Source organism: Pinus tabuliformis, chromosome 2_2 (assembly GCF_031772625.1).
Source record: "Pinus tabuliformis cultivar Carrire ecotype Pingquan chromosome 2_2, CPIR1, whole genome shotgun sequence".
In the NCBI taxonomy this organism is placed as follows: Eukaryota; Viridiplantae; Streptophyta; class Pinopsida; order Pinales; family Pinaceae; genus Pinus; species Pinus tabuliformis.
Window position 1 is genome coordinate 955665575 of NC_142300.1, and position 18662 is coordinate 955684236.

General features: G+C 39.6%; 1 protein-coding gene across 1 annotated transcript in view; it reads right to left on the reverse strand.

Moving 5' to 3' along the window:
* Nucleotides 1-7845: 7845 nt before the first annotated feature.
* The window catches only part of PRPL11 (plastid ribosomal protein l11), a 58860-nt gene continuing 48043 nt past the window's right edge, over nucleotides 7846-18662 (reverse strand). Inside the window, exon 4 of the mRNA XM_089405537.1 lies at nucleotides 7846-8273. Within this exon, the coding sequence (XP_089261663.1) occupies nucleotides 8062-8273 (212 nt within the window). The 3' untranslated portion in view covers nucleotides 7846-8061. The remainder of the gene's footprint in view (nucleotides 8274-18662) is intronic.

Here is an 18662-nt window from a genome sequence, read left to right on the forward strand (position 1 = left end):
GGGTAGCTACTTAGTTTGGGCTTCGCCAAGAGTAAGGCAAACACCAACTTGTACTATATACTTGTTGAGGGTGAGTCACTCATCTTGGTACTCTATGTTGACGATCTCTTCCTGGTGAGATCAAAGAAGCTCATAGGGATGTGCAAGCATGACCTTGCTTTGAAATTCAAGATGAAGGACATTGGTTTGATACATTAATTCTTGGGATTAGAGGTGTGGAAGCACTCGAGAGTGATTTTCCTAGGGCATAGAATGCTTGCAATTGAGATTCTAAGGAGATTGAAGATGGACGTTCGCAGACCGATGTCTACACCTATGATTGCCAACTTGAGGAAATGAAGTGCTTCTAAGGGTGAGTTGGTGGATCCCAATTTGTATAGACAATTGATCAAGTCCATGATTTATCTAGTCAACACTAGGCCAGATATTTGTTTTACAATGAATACACTCAGCCAGTTCAGCGTGGAACCGAGAAGGGTTCATTGGGTGGCAGTGAAACACGTGTTGAGGTACAGTGGAATTTGGACTGAGATATTTCAAAGTTGGTGGAGTGCAGTTGCAGGGATACACAAAATATGATTAGGAAGGGAGTGTAGTGGACAAGGAATCTACTACTAGATGTTTGAGCTTGGGATCAACGATGATCTCATGGTATAGCAGGGAGTAACACTTAGTGGCACTTAGTTCATAAGAGGAAAAGTACATGGCAGTAAGTCTAGTGAGTTGTGAGGCCATATGGCTTCGCAAGACACTCACAAGAATATTTGGTCTTGAGATGGGACCCATTGTGATTCACTATGACAATCAGAGTTGCATTAAGCTCTCTAAAAATCTATTGTTTCATGATAAGTCCAAATATATAGAGATTTGATATCACTTCCTTAGAGACAAGGTCTAGAAAGGTGTTGTGAGTTGTAGTACATCTCCATAGAGGAGCAAGTAGCAAATATTCTCACGAAGCCTCTACTAAAGGGGAAGTTTATATTTTACAGAGGCGGGCTACAGATGGTGGAGAATCCCTTCCTTGCTAGGAGGGAGTGTTGAAGTTTTTGTAGCTTCAAAAAGTCTTCTACATAGTCTTAGGGTCTTAGCATGTAGAAGATATTTGATTGCTTTGGTGAAATGATTTTATGATTCATTTTCTAAGATTAACTTAGGAAAAGTACAATAATTAATCTAATTAATTAATGTGGACTATTAAGCCAAAGTTCTAAGGATAAATAATAAAATTAAGTGACTTAGATATAATCTCAACCAATGATCTCAAGTAATGCTTAAAATTTAATCCTAGCCATTGATCATTTATGATATTAGGGTTAAGGATTTTTGTTGAGAAGTGTAGCTTGGGAGGTACTCCCACAACCCCTAGCATACTGGCTTTGTGAGAAGTTAACCCACAAAAAAGTGGTTTTCTGGGCAATGTACCCAAGTGGTGGACTCTGGGCACAAAATGGTGGGCTAAAGACCCAACATAACTAATTATTTATTCTAATTATTTTGTGAGAGAACCTTAATGGAGTTGAGAAGCCCTAAGTTAATGGTTGGAGAGAGATATAAATAGAAGTGACCTAGAAGAGGTCTAGCACATCCATTATGCATCATCTTAAGAAGAATAACAAGACCATGGACCCTCAAGGAAGCCAAGTTGAAGTAGATCGAAGGAGGAAAATAGTACTTTCTTATTTTTTGAGTAGACCAAGTTGTGGAGGGTTGGACGAGTTTATTTTACTATGGTTTTGTGAATAAGGGTCGTGCAATATCTCTGTAAGGAAACCAAGCTTATTTTTGTCATTGAAGAGGGTCAAGATCCTTAGTTTTGGTGAACAGAGAGGTCGTGATGCTCGTGGAGTAGATGGAGTGAGGGTCGAGCTCCCTCAAGATCATGTGCAGGGGGTTAAGAGTTTTGTAGAGAATCCAAGTATGAGGTGGTTACAGGAAAGGACGGAACCTAAGGTGGTCGCAAGGGCCTATAACAGGGTTGAGAAGCCTCAAAGATTAGCTTGTACAAGGTCGAGACTCTTCAGGACTGAGCAGAGGCTAGTGAAGAGGTATTTGGTATTGTTTTATGTGTCGATGATTGCAAAAATTAAATGGTTAAATTTTGTCCTTGAATGTGGGATAGGACAGAGTGTTACAAGGCCTATATACAATGGTTTGCAAGGGCTAACCCACTGTGAGGGCACTGAAGTTTGAAGTCCAATTATACAGTGCATTTTAAAAGGAAAATCATTGTGAGAAGGCAAATTTATGGAACTGAGTATGCAAGACATTTTGAAAAGGCAAACATCCTTTTGAGCAACTAGAGTGCAGAGGCACTAGAACAGCGAAGTTTTGTATGAGATAGGTGGCAAAGGACATGCCAAGTACACCAAGGACAAGAGGACCAAAGGGTTGTGAGTGAAGTGTATCTACAACAAGTCATTATATGTGTTCTTGATTGTGTGGGCAGATTGAGAGTCAAAATAGGTTGACCTCAAGCCCAAGATTTGTCCTTGTATCAGGGCTTTGTAAGGGCCATAATCCCTGGTACAAAAGCGTTATGTTTGTTGTATTAAAGTTGTAATATTAACAAGTTTTGGGTCTACATAAATTCTTGTGTACTTTAATGGTTCATTTTTGTTACATTTCCATTGTTGAAAGTGCTTTGTGTTATGTGTCTTTCAGTGTGTTTATGATTGTGATTAAACATAGACTTCATTCTGAAGTACTATGAAAAATCAACATGGTATGAAAGCTACTGTGAAGGGAGATTTGAAACTAAGTGTGCAGTTGCCCAAGAGGTTATTGGTTGAATTGTTGTTGAAGGACCAATAGCAACGGCAAAGTTGGTTACTAGTCTGAGGTATGAGGATAGGATGGATGGCTTGTCCAACTATAGTCCCTGGAAGGACATGATCAAGCTAGTCTTTTTGGTGAACACGATTTGGGAATTCGCTGACTAGGAGATGCAAAACCCAACGGACCCTAAGGAGTTGGAAGTATATGAAGAGTTGGATGCGACAACTAAGCTCATCATCCTAGATGGTGTCAAGGATCATTTAATACCTCATCTAACTGGGAAGAACACTGCACAAAAGATATGGAAGGCTCTTCAGAACATGTTCCAGAATAACAACGAGAATCGGTTGTTGGTATTGAGAGATAAGTTGAAGAACACCAAGAAGTTGGATGGTGAAGGTGTGGCTACATATCTAATGAGGATCTCTCATGTTTGTGATGAGCTTGTTGCCATCGAAGATAACATTCCAAAGTCAAAGCTAGTGAAGGTTTCTTTGAAGGGCTTCTCCGAGGAATGGAAGCCATTTATCAAAGGGATAGTTGCTCAAGATACACTGCCAGATTGGAACATGTTATGGGACGACTTCATCCAAGAAGAACTGCGAGTCAAGGATCTTCATAAGAAGTCTACAAAAGATAATGTGGCTCTTGTAGGAAAGATGAAGGGAAAAGCGAAGAAGGACTTGAGTAAGGTGAAGTGTTACACATGTGGCAAGCATGATCATTATGCAAGTAAGTGTCTACAACGGAAGAAAGGAGACAATGAGAATAATGAGATAGTTATGGCTACCACATCTTTAGTTGAGTTGGGTGACTTTCAAGAAGGCTAGAGGAAGACTTTGCTCTGGTTTCTCATTTCTCTAAGGATACCATTGACGAGGGTGCATGGTTCATTAATACCAGAGTGTCGAAGCATATGACAGGGTCACAAGAAATTTTGAGACTCTAACTGAATGGGACTCGAAATTGCGCATGGAGGTTGGACATAAGAGTCAGAAAGTTGTCAACGGGTCAGGTGTTGTGCCATTCAGGATGGATTCAGGTGGGTTGCTACGAGTTCAAGATATATTGTGGGTAATGGAGCTCAAGTGCAGCATGTTGTCTATCTCGATGATCGAGGCAAAGGGGTTTGAGGTGATATTCCGACATGGGAAAGCGATACTAAAGCCATGAGACTCTAACTTTGTTGGGGCATTCATTTGAGTTAGGGTGAGTGGTCTATATAGGCTGACGGTAAATCCTATAAATCAAGATAAGCAGTAGGTTCTTGAGACTCAAAGGGAGTCAAGTTCGAGAGGGCATTTGCAGGTTCAAAGGGAGAATCTGTAACCCAAAAGAGTGCATGGTCAGTGGGGAGTAAGGAGACTTCTACTACTAGCATTAAGGAACTGTGGAATGGGCTGAAGATGGCACCCAATAGAATATGTAGTTTCACTCTCCCCTATTCTATTTCATCACAATCTACAAGATAGAATTCGTACAGTTTTAATGACTGACTTCATAGTGATGCTTGCGATGATTTCCCCTTTGGTTCCTCTATGCACGCCATGCTTGCTTTATAGGTCATATCCCCCATTCCAATCATGACAAGAAGTCAAAGGCTTCTGGTGGTAGGGACACTACCGAGGATAGTGTTATTCATTCTATAAGGTACGTTGTTGTGGTGGATGCCAGAGATTGGGCTAGTGTTACCGACGAGTTACTTCCAAGCAGTGGAGGTACCTCCCTCACTAAGAGAGAGTGTTGAGAAGTGTAGCTTGGGAGGTACTCCCAAAACCCTTGGGGTATTGGGTTTGTGAGGAGTTGACCCACACAAAAAAAGTGGTTTTGTGTGCAATGTACCAAAGTTGTGGGCTTTGGGCACAAGATGGTGAGCAAAAAACCCAAAAGAACTAATTGTTTATTCTAATTACTGTGTGAGGGCACCTTAATGGAGTTAAGAAACCCTAAGTCAATCATTTGAGAGAGATATAAATAGAAGTGACCTAGAAGAGGTCTAGCACGTCCATTGCGCATCATCTTAAGAAGAATAACAAGCCAAGAAGATCAAGACCCTCAACGAGGACAAGCTAAAGTAGATCAAAGGAGGAAAAGCGTATTATTTCTTATGTTCTGAGCAGACCAAGTTGTGGAGGGTTGGACAGGTCTATTTTATTGTGGTTTTGTGCATAAGGGCGGTGGAATAACTCTGTAAGGAGGTCGAGCTTATTTTTGTGTCATTGAAGAGGGTCGAGACCCTTATTCTTAGTGAACAGAGAGACCATGAGGCCTGTGGAGTAGCTGGAGTGAGGGTTGAGCTCCCACAAGGTCATGCACTGGAGTTTAAGGGTTGAAATGTGAGGTGACCACAGAGAATCCAAGTCTAAGGTCGTCGTAGGAAAGAACCGAACCTGAGGTGGCCACAAGAGCCTATGACAAGGCTGAGAAGCCTCAAAGATTAGCTTGTACAAGGTTGAGACTCTTCAGGGCTGAGCAAAGGCTAGTGAGGAGGTATTTGGTATTTTTTCTTGTGTAGATTATTGTAGAGATTAAATGGTGAAAGATTGTCCTTGAATGTGGGATAGGACACACTGTTACAAGGCCTATATACAGTGGTTTGGAAGGGCTAACCCACTGTGAGGAAGCTAAAGTTTGAAGGCCAATTATACAGTGCATTTGAAGAGGTGAATCACTATGAGAAGGTAGATTCATAGAGCTAAGTATGCAAGATAATTTGAAAAGGCAAACACCCTTGTGAGCAACTACAGTGCAAAGGCACTCAAGCAGCAAAGTTCTCTATGAAATAGGTGGCAAAGGACTTGCCAAGTACACCAAGGACAAGAGGATCAAAGGGTTGTAAGTTAAGTGCATCTACAACAGGTCATTGTATTTGTTCTTGATTGTGTGGGCAGATTGAGGGTCAAAAGAGGTTGACCTCAAGCCCAAGTTTTGTCCTTGTATCAAGGCTTTGTAAAAGCCATGATCCATGGTACGAGAGCCTTATGTTTGTTGTTGTATTAAAGTTGTAATATAAACAAGTTTTGGGTCTGCATAAATTTTTGTGTACTTTATTGGTTTACCTATTGTTACATTTTCGCTACACAAAGTGCTTGGAGTTGTGTGTATTTCAGTGTGTTTATAATCATGATTAGACATAGACCTGATTCTTAAGTGCTATGAAAAATCAACAACTTTGACTTAATAAAATTATAATATAAGCCTAAGGGAGAGGTGAAGACACACAATCGTGGAGGAAGCGATTTTCTCTAAACCTGGAGACCCACCAGACTGAAGAGAAGTGAGGAGAAGTGCAGCATGGGATTTCAATAGAAATTCAAGGAGGTCAAGTTCAAAAAAGAGGGACCCTAGATGTTGAAAGAGGATTTAGAATTGTGGAAGAGGTTAAATTATCTATGGAGGCTGATTTCTCTAGTGCGCAGGGGCTGTACAAGACAAGGAGAAAGGGTGGCCAATTTGTTGGTGAGACAAGTTAATTTTCCAAGGCCGATTTGCTTCAGGTGGTTCGATTTCCAGAGGCGACTTCTTTGAGGCCAATTTTCCCAATGGGGTCGAGTTTCCAAGTCCCTAACAACTATGTTTCTCTATGTATTCTTTGTAGTTCTAACCCAGAATTTTCCTGAAAAGTTGAATGAAGATTGTGTTGGGTAGATACTCATTGTTGTGGTGTCATTGATCTCTTCATTTTATTTCTATTGCATTTTTAAGTTAATATACCAATGTATTGATTTTTTGGAAAATTCAAAAATCTTTGAGATAAATATTCTCTGGGGTTTTAATAAATTGCTAAAGTAAATCAATAAAATATGGTATTAGACAAATTAACACTATTAAAATGCATTATATGTAAAGTTCATAACACAAACACAACAAAGATGCATTGCACAGTACACCTGATAGGAAATGAAGAAAACAACCTGCAATAAAGAAGACCCCCCTTGAAATAATCAAGCAAAGAGTGAAGAAGATCATCCTTCAAACTCAAACTATGATAATTAAAACTAGCCCATAACAAAACCACCTTCAAACGCTCAAAAGACTCTGCATAATCAAGGTACATTGCAGCCCAAGCTCTTATAAGTGATGTGCAATGAGCCAGTGGATTTTCATTTATTATGTCAAAGGTTTTTTTTTTTCTAGAACTGCCTGTGATTTTTTTGACACTGATGTTTTGGGTAAACACTTCTCCCATCCCTTTCTTAAGAGCATAGCAGAAGATAAAATGAAATGTTTTTACGTTTTGCTATGCTTCTTAGAAGGTGAAGCATTTACATGAAAATTTGGGCTCAAAAACTTCTCACAGCCAAAAATTTGAAAATATATCCAACTGTGAAAGCTTATATTTTAATATTCTCATTTATAGGTCACCTTTAAACTTGCCTTCATTTTTATTTTTTGTCTCCTGTTTCGAGTTTTTTGAAGATATGGGTGGGATTTCACTATCAACAATATCTGGTACATAACATCCTGAAGGCAAGCTCTAAGCACCCTTTGGAAGTGCCATAAAGAGGCCTTTTGACAGCTGCCTGGAATCCTGAAGTGACAGGTTCTTACCCAGAACCTTGCAAATGTGTAAGGTTCAGGGTACAAACCTGACACTAAGGATTCCAGGCAGATCTTTATGGTACTTCTAAGGGTGCTTAGCACTCTCCGTATCCTTGATGTTTTCGAAGGGTGCTTACTGCTTAGCACTCACCATATCCTTAATGTTTATCGGCTGTATGCCAGCTGTAGATGAACTGTGTCCAGGCCGTATTCATATTGGATACAAAATATGGAATATTTGTGACCCTAGAGAGACACATATCCAGTCAATTAGATTTTTGCCTTACTAGGAAATGACCATTAAAATTTTCAATAACATCACTCTCTTCTAAACATATTATTCTCTCCTGTTGAGGAGCAATTTATGGCATTATAGTGGCATCAGAAAACATCAAGGATATGGAGAGTGCTAAGCACCCTTAGAAGTACCATAAAGATCTGCTTACTGCTTAGCACTCACCATATCCTTAATGTTTATCGGCTGTATGCCAGCTGTAGATGAACTGTGTCCAGGCCGTATTCATATTGGATACAAAATATGGAATATTTGTGACCCTAGAGAGACACATATCCAGTCAATTAGATTTTTGCCTTACTAGGAAATGACCATTAAAATTTTCCATAACATCACTCTCTTCTAAACATATTATTCTCTCCTGTTGAGGAGCAATTTATGGCATTATAGTGGCATCAGAATTTAACAAATTAGCATACATTATAAAACAAAAATGAACTCTATTCTCACAGCAAGACCGCTTTCTTTTTAGGTTCAAGAACAGGTGGATCAATATCAATGCCCATATTGGCAGCTGTTCCTGCAACTATTCTCATAGCTTTTTCAACTGTTGAACAATTCAAATCTGGCAGCTTCTCAGTTGCAATTGCCCGCAATTGATCAATTGTTATCTTTCCAACTTTCTGAATTTGTGGGTCCTTGGATCCTTTTTCAACTCCTGCCAACACCACATACAAAACAAATAACATTAACTCCATTAACCAATCGTGGGAGCATAAAATGATGTTATGAACCCACAATCCTAAGAAGACACTCTATTTAAACAACTCATATCCTCTTGGTAATTCATAATTTGGCAAATATTCAAAGCTTTTGGGAACTAGCAAAATAATTTCAGTGATATTGAACACAAGGTGAATAAGAGTAAAAGAATGAACATGTATGTTAACTTTGCAGCAGTTTTAGATTTTAATACAAAAAATCACAGAACGGTCCAACTGTCTTACATAAAAAAAATATAAAATGCAAACAGTATGTAATCTATTGAATGAATATCACCAATACATGCAGCATCTTACAGAAGAATATTTCATTGTACAAGTTGAGGATATCTAGTTGACATCATACGAAGCTTGCAGAAAGTTTCAGTGGAGCATAAAAAATTTACGATAAATCATTTTCCAACAAGTAGTTTGAACTCTAAACAAAACTGTTATCATTGCTTTGTTAAAGAAACTAATATTTTTATTAGTCCAGAAACAGGTTGACATTGGCTCTAAAGGAAGATATCAGTGCGGCCATGATAGGAAGGAAATCAAAATCCATGACTCCCCCTTTCCTCATCACATTTGAAATCTTCAACATGAACATACACAATTGCTTGGTGGACTCAGGTGCCTCGTCCACTGTGATGCCTTACGTTGTTGCTAAAAGACTGCATGCGATACCTGAGAATCATGCAATTAGACAGGACGAATGTGAAAGTAATTAGGGAACTGAAAGATGTGTTGATTCGGATGGCTGCTAAACCACAATACACACAAGTCATTGATATAGTGGTAGTCGATATACCCAAGGCTTATGGAACGCTGCTTAGTAGGGACTGGTTAGCAAAACTCAATGGATATTTGTCAACTGATTGGTCCCATCTCTTGCTGCCTCAGAAGGGAAAGGGTGATATGTTGAGAGTTGACTGAGAAAGATACATGAAGTATGTAGTGACGGAGCTAAATGGTCCCAATGAACCTGTAATGTTTACCAACTCTATTCTTGGGAATTATAGTTTCAATGTTTGTGCCACGGAAACCTGTTTTGCAGAATTCCATGCAGAAACAATTGAAGAAACTACAATAAACACATGGTTGGAAGCTCTCCCCCGTAGTCCAACTGACGAACCACCCTGTAATATAGTAGATGATAGAACTAGTCTCGTAGGAAGCAATTCAGTTGATGTAACATTAGACTCTATATTTTGGACACTCTATTTTAATGGCTCTAATTGCCTTGAAGGTGCAGGTGCTGAGAGCATTCTTATTGACCCACAAGGGAACCAACATCTGATGGCTAGCCGGTTGGAGCTCGCGTGCACCAACAACATGGCAGAATACAAAGGTTTGCTGCAAGACCTGAAAAAAGCCATTGATCTGAAGGTAAAAAAATTTAAAGCTTTTGGTGATTCACAGATAATTGTGGACCAGGTAAGGTACCAGCATGAGGTATGGAGCTTCATTGATAGTCTTGATTCTTTTAATATCACATACATACCTCAAGAGAAAAACCAGGATGCCGACCTGATGACTGGTATGGCTGCAAAAAGTTTGCCTTATTTTCAATTAAAGAAGAATAAATGTTATGTTGGAATTGATTTTCAGACCTTCCGTACCTGATAACATCTCAAATTGGCAGGCATTCGAAGGTGACGAGCGGATCCTTGAGCTCCTGCATTGCGAGAGGACATTCAAAAATGCACTCATTGATGAAAAAGAGCAGGACATGCCTGTGAATGAGAGTGAAGACGAGGTAATATCTTTCATGGAGAAATTTATCGTCAACAGGTTTGGCATCCCTGATGTTCTCATGTTTGATAACGCTTCTTATTTCTCATCACTAAATTTGACCGAATTTGCTATCGATAAATCAATTCGCATAAGGCATGCATCAAGCTATTACCCCCAGGGAAATGGAGTTGCAGAGTCCTCAAATAAAAACCTCATCCGCGTAATCCATGCATCTCTCGCCGACAACCAGAGGAAGTGGCACAACGCTCTAACAAATGCTCTCTGGGCTGATAGGGTCACCCCAAAGAGTAAGCATGCGAAACTGCAACACTTATGGCTGGGCCCGTTCTAAGCTGAGGAAAAAATTGGTCAGGGAACTTACAGATCGAAAACTTTACAGGGAGACACTGAGAAACTCCCTGTTAATGACCAACCTCTTAAGAAATACTTCCAGTAGCCACCACATGGTGGTTATCTCCTGAGTAGGTTAGAATTCATTTTACTTTTGCTGTTAGTTTAGTTCCATTTCCGTCTTTACTGTTCTTGTTTTTCTGCAAAGTTTATTTTTCCTTCTGTTTTGAATTTCAGCCCCTTTCAGCCAACTGATTTCGGTCCTCCCATCTTGGTAGAAGTAGTTAGAAGTAGTGCAGGTAGGACTTGATACACATAGACTAGTTGTTTTTTTTGTTGATTTAATTGAAGTCTTCCTCCAAGAAGCAATCTTTCAACACCTATTACAGTTCACGGGGTCCTTTAAAACTCGTTGGAACTAACCACTCCAAACGAAACAGATCTAATTGGGGTCTGTGATCGGGTTAGTTCCCCTTGTTGGTATAGCGAAAATTCGCCATGTCAACATGTCCAAAATTCAAGAATACGACCTTGATATCTATCCTAAGAAAATCATCAGGGGTTAAGGCTTGGTTGAGATGTTGACTGAAAATAATGGTGCTCTTTAATGGAGCTCACCCAAACTCCTCCTGCAGTAGATCGGCCCACATCTTGTCCCATCTAGGCAATGTGTCTCAACCCAAGATACTTTGGACAAAGACTTGTGACAACTCTGAGACATTGTTTAGTGTCAACCGTACAAGCTTTGTCGATTGAGGTGCCTCCCCAACGACTGCAACTTGATCATGGACCTCTTGAATCCTGGTGAGGAAGGGATCTATGCCTTCACCCTTCTGCATCTTGATGCTTCTCAACTTCTCCTAGAGAAACATCTTCCACCGCTCATAAGTACTTTGATATAGCTAGGAGAGAGCATCCCACATTTCTTTGGTCATACCTTTGTCTGCCACATGTGAGACTATATGATCTCAGACTCCATCCAAGATCATCCACTTCGCCTTCGCCATTTCTTTCATGTACTCCTTCAGCTGATCCGCATCCTGGGGAACGACCACCACATTATCTACATAGGCTTTCAGGCCATATTTATCTAGAAGGAAATATATCCTAGCCTTCCAGATGACATTGTTGGAGGCTCCCTCCAACTTATCCTAATCTCTAAGCCCAGTTGTGGCCATCTCTGAATCTGGTCGAAAATATCCCTCTTCCTCTGCTCAGCTGCTAAATCTGCTACTCGCACTCCCTTCTGGAGTGAAGAATTCTGCTTGCAGCTACTACCAACTGCAACTAGGAAAATCGAATTTCTAGACTAGAAACCCTATAAGAGAAATTCTCTTTGTGTGTGCCTTTCCCTTTCACCCGACGTTTATTCTGCTACTGCAAACTGCTGCAAAACCTTTCTGCGCCCAAACAAGGAATCTACCCAACAAAAATACTGCATTGTTGGTCCCTCTGCCTGCTGGAATCACTGAATCTAGCAAGCAGAATTTTTCTGCCAACCTGCACTGAAAAATCAGCCTAGCCAGCGACTCAAATTGCCTAGCTTAGGCCCTACGTAGCCTCCAGAAATTCATCCTGTTGCTCCCTATGAACAACAAATTTCTTTTTCTGCTTCTGAGCTTACTCGCCTAATCAAAATTGCTCTTATACCATGTGAAAATTTCACTATTGCAGCAACTGGAATTAATTCTTCTAACTGTTAATTAGATTAGCATTTTATTGCTATGGTAACAACAAATTAATCACACTGCAATCTTCACAAATAAAAAATATTGCGGAAGATAAACTGGAAACTAAGAAAACACTGGCACACACAGTAAATTTGACACACTTTTTTTGGACAAAAGTCCTCGGAAAAACCCAAATTGGCAAAACCAATGCAACAGCTAAGGGTTTTATTATTAAGCAACAATGAAATAATCTGAGTATAATCTGGATGTCGAAAATTGGCAATCCTACAGAGAAAATACTAGCAAAAATTATCTGAGGGAAATTACCCTCACTCTAAGCAATCCCGACACTTGACTACCTCTGAAAATAAAGTTGTCCACCTTTCCCTATGCAGCTTTTGTGTCACCCCTATGCAGTTTGCTACACGCTCAACCTAAAACAATTGCAAATCAAGTCGTCATGCCTACTGCTGACTGGGAAGCTGCTTCTCCGACCTTCTGGAAAACTTTCCCGGCCTCTGGAACTGAAAACTAGCTTCACTTCAGCAAAATCGAATTTCCTTTTGAGGCTTCTACGCTGTGTCTGTGCAACCTCATGGAGAAAATCTAGGCCTCTCTGCAAAGTATTCACCGGATATGGAAAATCTTCCTCTGGCTTCATTATCCCTGCCACTCTTTGTCTCTACCTCCTTTCTCCAACTCGAACTCTTTCGTCAACTACTGCTACTCTCTGGAAAATCAAACTGCCGAAGGAAATCAACCTCAAGTGTGTGCTTTCCATCTACCCATCGACTTCTTCTTATAATCTTTTGTTGGGACTCCAACAGCCAAGATTAAATCTTAATCAATGGCTAAGATTATTTCCCAGTCGACCCGTGTGTGTTTCTAGATGATTCACACATTTTTTCAATTAATATTGATTAATTAACCACTTTTCATAAGTTTAGACTTTCAAAATATTTAAAAATAGGCTAATATTCTAATTGAGACACTTCTAGGTGGAATTTCCATAAACGATTTCTGGGTTATGGAGAACTCCAGTGTTTTAGCCTCTCCACAAAGTTATGCGACTAGTACACCTCTGATACTACAAAAACTAACACAAGTAAGCCATTTGATTGAGTCTCTCTTGTGAATAGGCTTTAGGAATCGCTCCTTATCCCATTATTGATCAATCCATACTCGTGATTCCTCTCATATCGGTTATCCTCCCATCAGTGCAAGTCCGTAAAGAGCAGGGATCTTTAGCTGAGATGACAATGGGCTATTGCTCTATTGTTGCCCCTTAATCTAGTAGTTGCTCTATAGGATCCCCTCCTAGGACCCCTGCTAGTTTGAGTGGTAATAGCTACAAGTGATAAGTGTTATGGCTTGGGGTTTACTTCATGAAAGGTGTCTTAGTCTTATACTAGGTTATGTAAAACCATTGTCCATTTGCGCCTTTGTAGAGGGAGTGCTTAGGTGCTTGAGTTACCTTCCCTCTCCTTTGTTTTTCCAAGAACCCATATTTGCCTTTTTATTTCTTGATAGGGCTTATTTAACAAGCTTCATTGATTTACTGTGTAATAATGATCCTATAATTGATGAACAATTTATCGCTTCAATGGGTGTGCGATGTTCTTTGAGTTTCTTTTACTTTGATAGGCGTGATATGCATGGATACTCTTAGGGATGAGTGTCTATATACAAGGGTGTAGATCTCAAGCTATAATTGACTTTGGATTGTTGTACATTCCTTGTCATTCTTTTGCATTTTGATATCTGGTTTATGCTTTTTCTTTTCTTATAGTTGCATTAATCTTGGGTATTTCCAAGCCCTTCTCATAAGACAAGGCCAACAAGGAACTAGTATGAGTAACTAACAAAAACCAATCAAAAGATGGGATAACAAAACGAGCAGAATGATGACAATTGTCAAGTATGAATAACATGGAACATTACCATTACCATAACCTCCTATTTGTGCCTCTCCTGGAGAGTGAAAGAAAGACCCTAAGGAAGGTCACACTGAACTAGCGGCAAATGATAACCACCACGGTGAAATAAGAGAATAAGTGCACAGCCAATAGCGGTCTATAATCCAATTTCTATTGATCAGTGGTTGTCATTGATGTCAACCCAAACAACACCAGGGGCTACCCCGATCTTGCATGGGCATTTTGACTTGACAACTTACTCTATTCTGAGTCAAGGATATTCTATATGAATTCTACTCGTCGAGATGTTTCCGTTGATATATGGCACGCCAAGTAATTCTTCACGGTTTGAGAGATATTCATGTTTGAAGTTAGTACCCCAGTTAGTGGACTAAAACCCTATGAGGTTGTGGCATGGCACTCATAATTGGTTGTGGTCATTGAATAGTCAATAATTAATAATAAAAAAATTTCTCCTAAAATCCATCCAACGTTCACTTGTTGAGGACCCTCTCAACTCAAGACATTCATATAAATAATGACCCTCATATCCTCCTCTAGTAGGGATTTTGTGGCTTCAAACAGGTCATCATGGCATTTTCGCTATAACTTTTTTCTGTGAAGCTTCAGAAGCTGAAATTAAATGAGTCGAAATCTTGATGAACCTCGTGACCGAATTTCAAATCTTGGTTCGCTATATTTTCGGAGATATGATCTGAGGAAGTTAGGGTTTTTGCAGGCTCCTGAATTCCATGTCAAACAGGTGACGTTGGGAAAATCGTCATAACTTTCTCTCTAAGCATTAGATTCAAATTTCGTAAATAGTCACAGAAAGAGGACAAACTGTAGTTTGTTGAGTAGCGTTTTCAAGGCCGAAGGTTGCAACAGTGACACATGGCACTTCGTACAAGTTCGCTCTACTGAACCAGTCTATAATCAGGTCATTGTGGGATATTGGGCATAACTCTTTCTTGAAGAATCCAATCTTGATCAGACCTGTGGAGTTGGCAAGAGGACTCAGAGGACTACCAAAAGACGAAATTTCAAACCCTGGAGATCTCAAATTACATAGATACAACAAATTCAATATCGAGCTCCTAGAAGGCAAGAAAAAGCATGCATTCAAGGATCACTACAGTAAGGACCACACATCAACAGTCAAGGGTAACTCTCCTACAGCAAGGTATGTATGATTAGTGTTTACATTTGAATTTTGAATATCATCTCTGACATATCTCTATGTCTCTATATGTCACAATTAGTTTTTCGAATGTCCTATTCTTGATACTACATATTCTTGATGCTACACCAAGTTTCCTAAATCTATATGATGTTGTAAGTTCATGTTACTTGTCTTGTCATAGTTGATAAAATGGTCTCCGTTGTTGTACTTACAACTTGGTCCATCACAAGTCTATGGTCTGTGATAAGTTTTTATTGTATATATCTTTAGGTCAATTTTGGATATAGTCTTGCATAGAGTCCAGGCCTATATCAAGAGTGAGTCTTTGTCTACTGTTGCAACAAGTCAACAACAAAAGTGACAAGCACACTTCAGGTATGCATTGTAAATTTAAATTGTATTTATTCATTACTATGCACATACATGTGTTTTGCAGGCAGAGGTAAGTTGAAGGGTATTTTGTTTTGTTTTGGGATTGGTTTCGTCGAGCAAATTTTGCATGCAAGTAGAAGAAGATTCAAGTAGAGCTTCAAGCAAGAATTCAAGAGCAGAAGTATCAAATCAAAGGAAGCATTGCAGCGGGACATCCTTTGAAGACATGACAACCATCTGTATATTGTGAAGAAGTGTCAAGGCCAAGAGTCATCATTGTAAAGTTGTAAAAGAGTCATTTGTAATAGTATCATCATTGGAAGAGTCATTATTGTAAAAGAGTCAATCTGCTTAGAGCCAAAAAGGCATTATTGGGAGGTATAGGAGTCCCTGTTGGGATGATGTCATGGTTAGGTTGCAAGTCATAGTGTGATTGGGTGTTCGGTCAAAATCATTGTAAATCATATTGTATCGTGGATCGTTGTCCCTGGTACAGGAATCCACACTCTTGTCTCATTTCAGTCATTATAGGGTGGCAGGGAGGTTCTAGGCTGGTGCATAAAATCGCCTACAGGTTCGAGCCTGTGAACACTTCAAAGTGGTAGGTTGGTCTAGGATGTTGGGGCATCCATTCAGTTGACTATTGAAGAAACCAGGGCATTGGAGTGTCCTTCCAGTGGGAGTTGGAGAAGAATGTTTTTTCTAGAATTCTAGGAAGTTGTTGCTTTCATTTCAGTTAGAAAAGCGTTCGGTGGTTTTTGACCCGGAGGGGGTTTTCCACCTAAAATTCTTGTGTCTAGTGTGTTCTTTTATTTACTGTTATTACTGCATAAACATTAATAATAATTGAAGATTAACTAATGCGCTGAAAAGATTTAAAAGTGTTAATTGCTAAGGAATACTGATTCACCCCCTCCCCAAGTATTTCCAACAATTTCAACCTGTGATCCATACTAGAATGCCTTAAACATTAAATGAAAGCACTTGAATGCAAAAATGGTCAATATACCTCACAATAGATGACCCACCTTCATTGGATGAATAGGCCAAACCAATGAATGTACTGACTAGAGAACGGGTGAAGGGCATCTAAGGTTGGCTATCTGTGGAAGATAGTAGGGGCTGTTGGCTAGCATGTTGTATCATAGGAGAAAAAAAATCTCCTAGGGTTACCCATGTATGTGGATGGGTAACAAGCCACAAAATGAAAACAAACTTAATAATGAGATTAATGAAATCTATTGCAGAGGATCAACGACCTCTTAACCTGGAATCTTCTAGTATATCTAACAAAAGCAATGGATCATCCATATCCTGCCATTCGCAGTCACAAAGCAACTTCAACAACTTTCCAAATTCAACTCTGAAGGATGAATTTAATATCGACTGGTGTGAAATGAAAATTTTGCAGACTCAAAGGGCAATTGCAATTACAAAAAATAGAGGGTCGAGAAGAGACTTTTAGGTCTCAACCCTCTAATTTACATGCATATACATGACTTGAAGAATGTATTGTGTAGACAAACTCAAGTATCATATGGAGATAGTCTCTTCTAAGAAAAAGAACTTGAACCTATGCTTCAAACTAAGTTGTCTTCGCCAAGCTATCAAGTAAAATAATTTATATCAGTTTTGTAGCACCGAAGGTGTTCTAGCCTCGAAACTTTATGGAGAGGCTAAAACACAGGAGTTCTCCATGGCCCATAAATCATTTCTGGAAATTCCACCTAGAAGTGTCTCAATTAGATTATTAGCCTATTTTTAAATATTTCCTAAGTCTAAAGTTAGGAAAAAGGGTTAATTAATCAGCGTTAATTGAGAAAGGTGTAAATCATGTAGAAACTCACACGGATCGACTAGGAAATAATCTTAGCCATTGATTAAGTTTTAATCTTGGTCATGGAGTCCCAACAAAAGATTATAAGAAGAAGTCAATGGGTAGATGGAGAACACACACTTGAGATCAATTTCCTTGGGCAGATTGATTTTCCACAGAGTAGCAGCAGCTACCGAAGAGTTCGAGCCAGAGAAGGGAAACAGAGGGGAGCAAAGACAGTGAGTCTGGAGGATTTTTTCCAGTTCCGGAGAGTCAGAAAGAGGAGGGCAAGATTTTCTCCAGGAGCTTACGCAGAGGCAGTGCAAAGCCTCAAGAGGGAAATTCGATTCAGCTGAAGAGGAAGAGACGTTTTTGGTTCCAGACGTTGGGAATCTTTTCTAGAGGGTTGGAGAAGCATTTTCATAGTCAGCAGCAAGCAGGACAACTACGCTAGGGTGATGCAGGGCCTGCATAGAACTGGTTGGACGACTATCTTTTCTAAGGCAGTCAAGTGTCGGGATTGCTCAAAGTGAGGGTAAAGTCCCTTGGATAATTTTTGCCAGTATTCCTCTTGGATAGATTTGCCAAGTTGGCAATATTTATTGTACTCAAAATTTCTCACTGTTGCTTAATAATCAAAACCCTCAGTTGTCACACCGGTTTTCCAAAGTTGGGTTTTTTCGGGGACCTTTGTCCAAAAATAAGTGTGTCAATATTTATGTGCGTGCTAGAATATTTCTTAGTTTCCAATGGTATTATTTTCCACAGTATTTTTTTCAAGATTGTAGTGTGTTTATTTCATTGTTGTTGTAGCAATAAACTGTTAATCTAATTAACAGTTAGAAGAAATAATACTAGTTGCTAAAATTGAATTTTAGTGGTGAAAATTTCACGTGGTATCAAAGGGAGATTGATCAAACAGCGAAGCACAGAAGCGGAGGCAAAAATTCGTTGTTTAGAGGGAGCAAAAGACAAATTTATCTGGCAATGCGAGTTCCTTGAGCAAATTTGATTTTTTAGTGCAGGTTGGCAGAAAAATTCGGCTTGCCAGATAAAGTGATTCCAGCAGGTAGAGGGGGCAGCAGTAACTCAGATTTTCGCTGAGAAGATTCCTTGTTAGGCACAGAGGATTTTGCAGCAGCAGAATCAACATCAGGAGAAAAGAGAAAGGCACACACAAAGGGAAATTTCTCTCAGAGGGTTTCGAGCATAAAAATCCGATTTTCCCAGTTCTAGTCAGCAGTCGTTGCACGTAGAGTTCTTCACTTCAGAAGGGAGTGCATGTAGCAAAATCAGCAGTC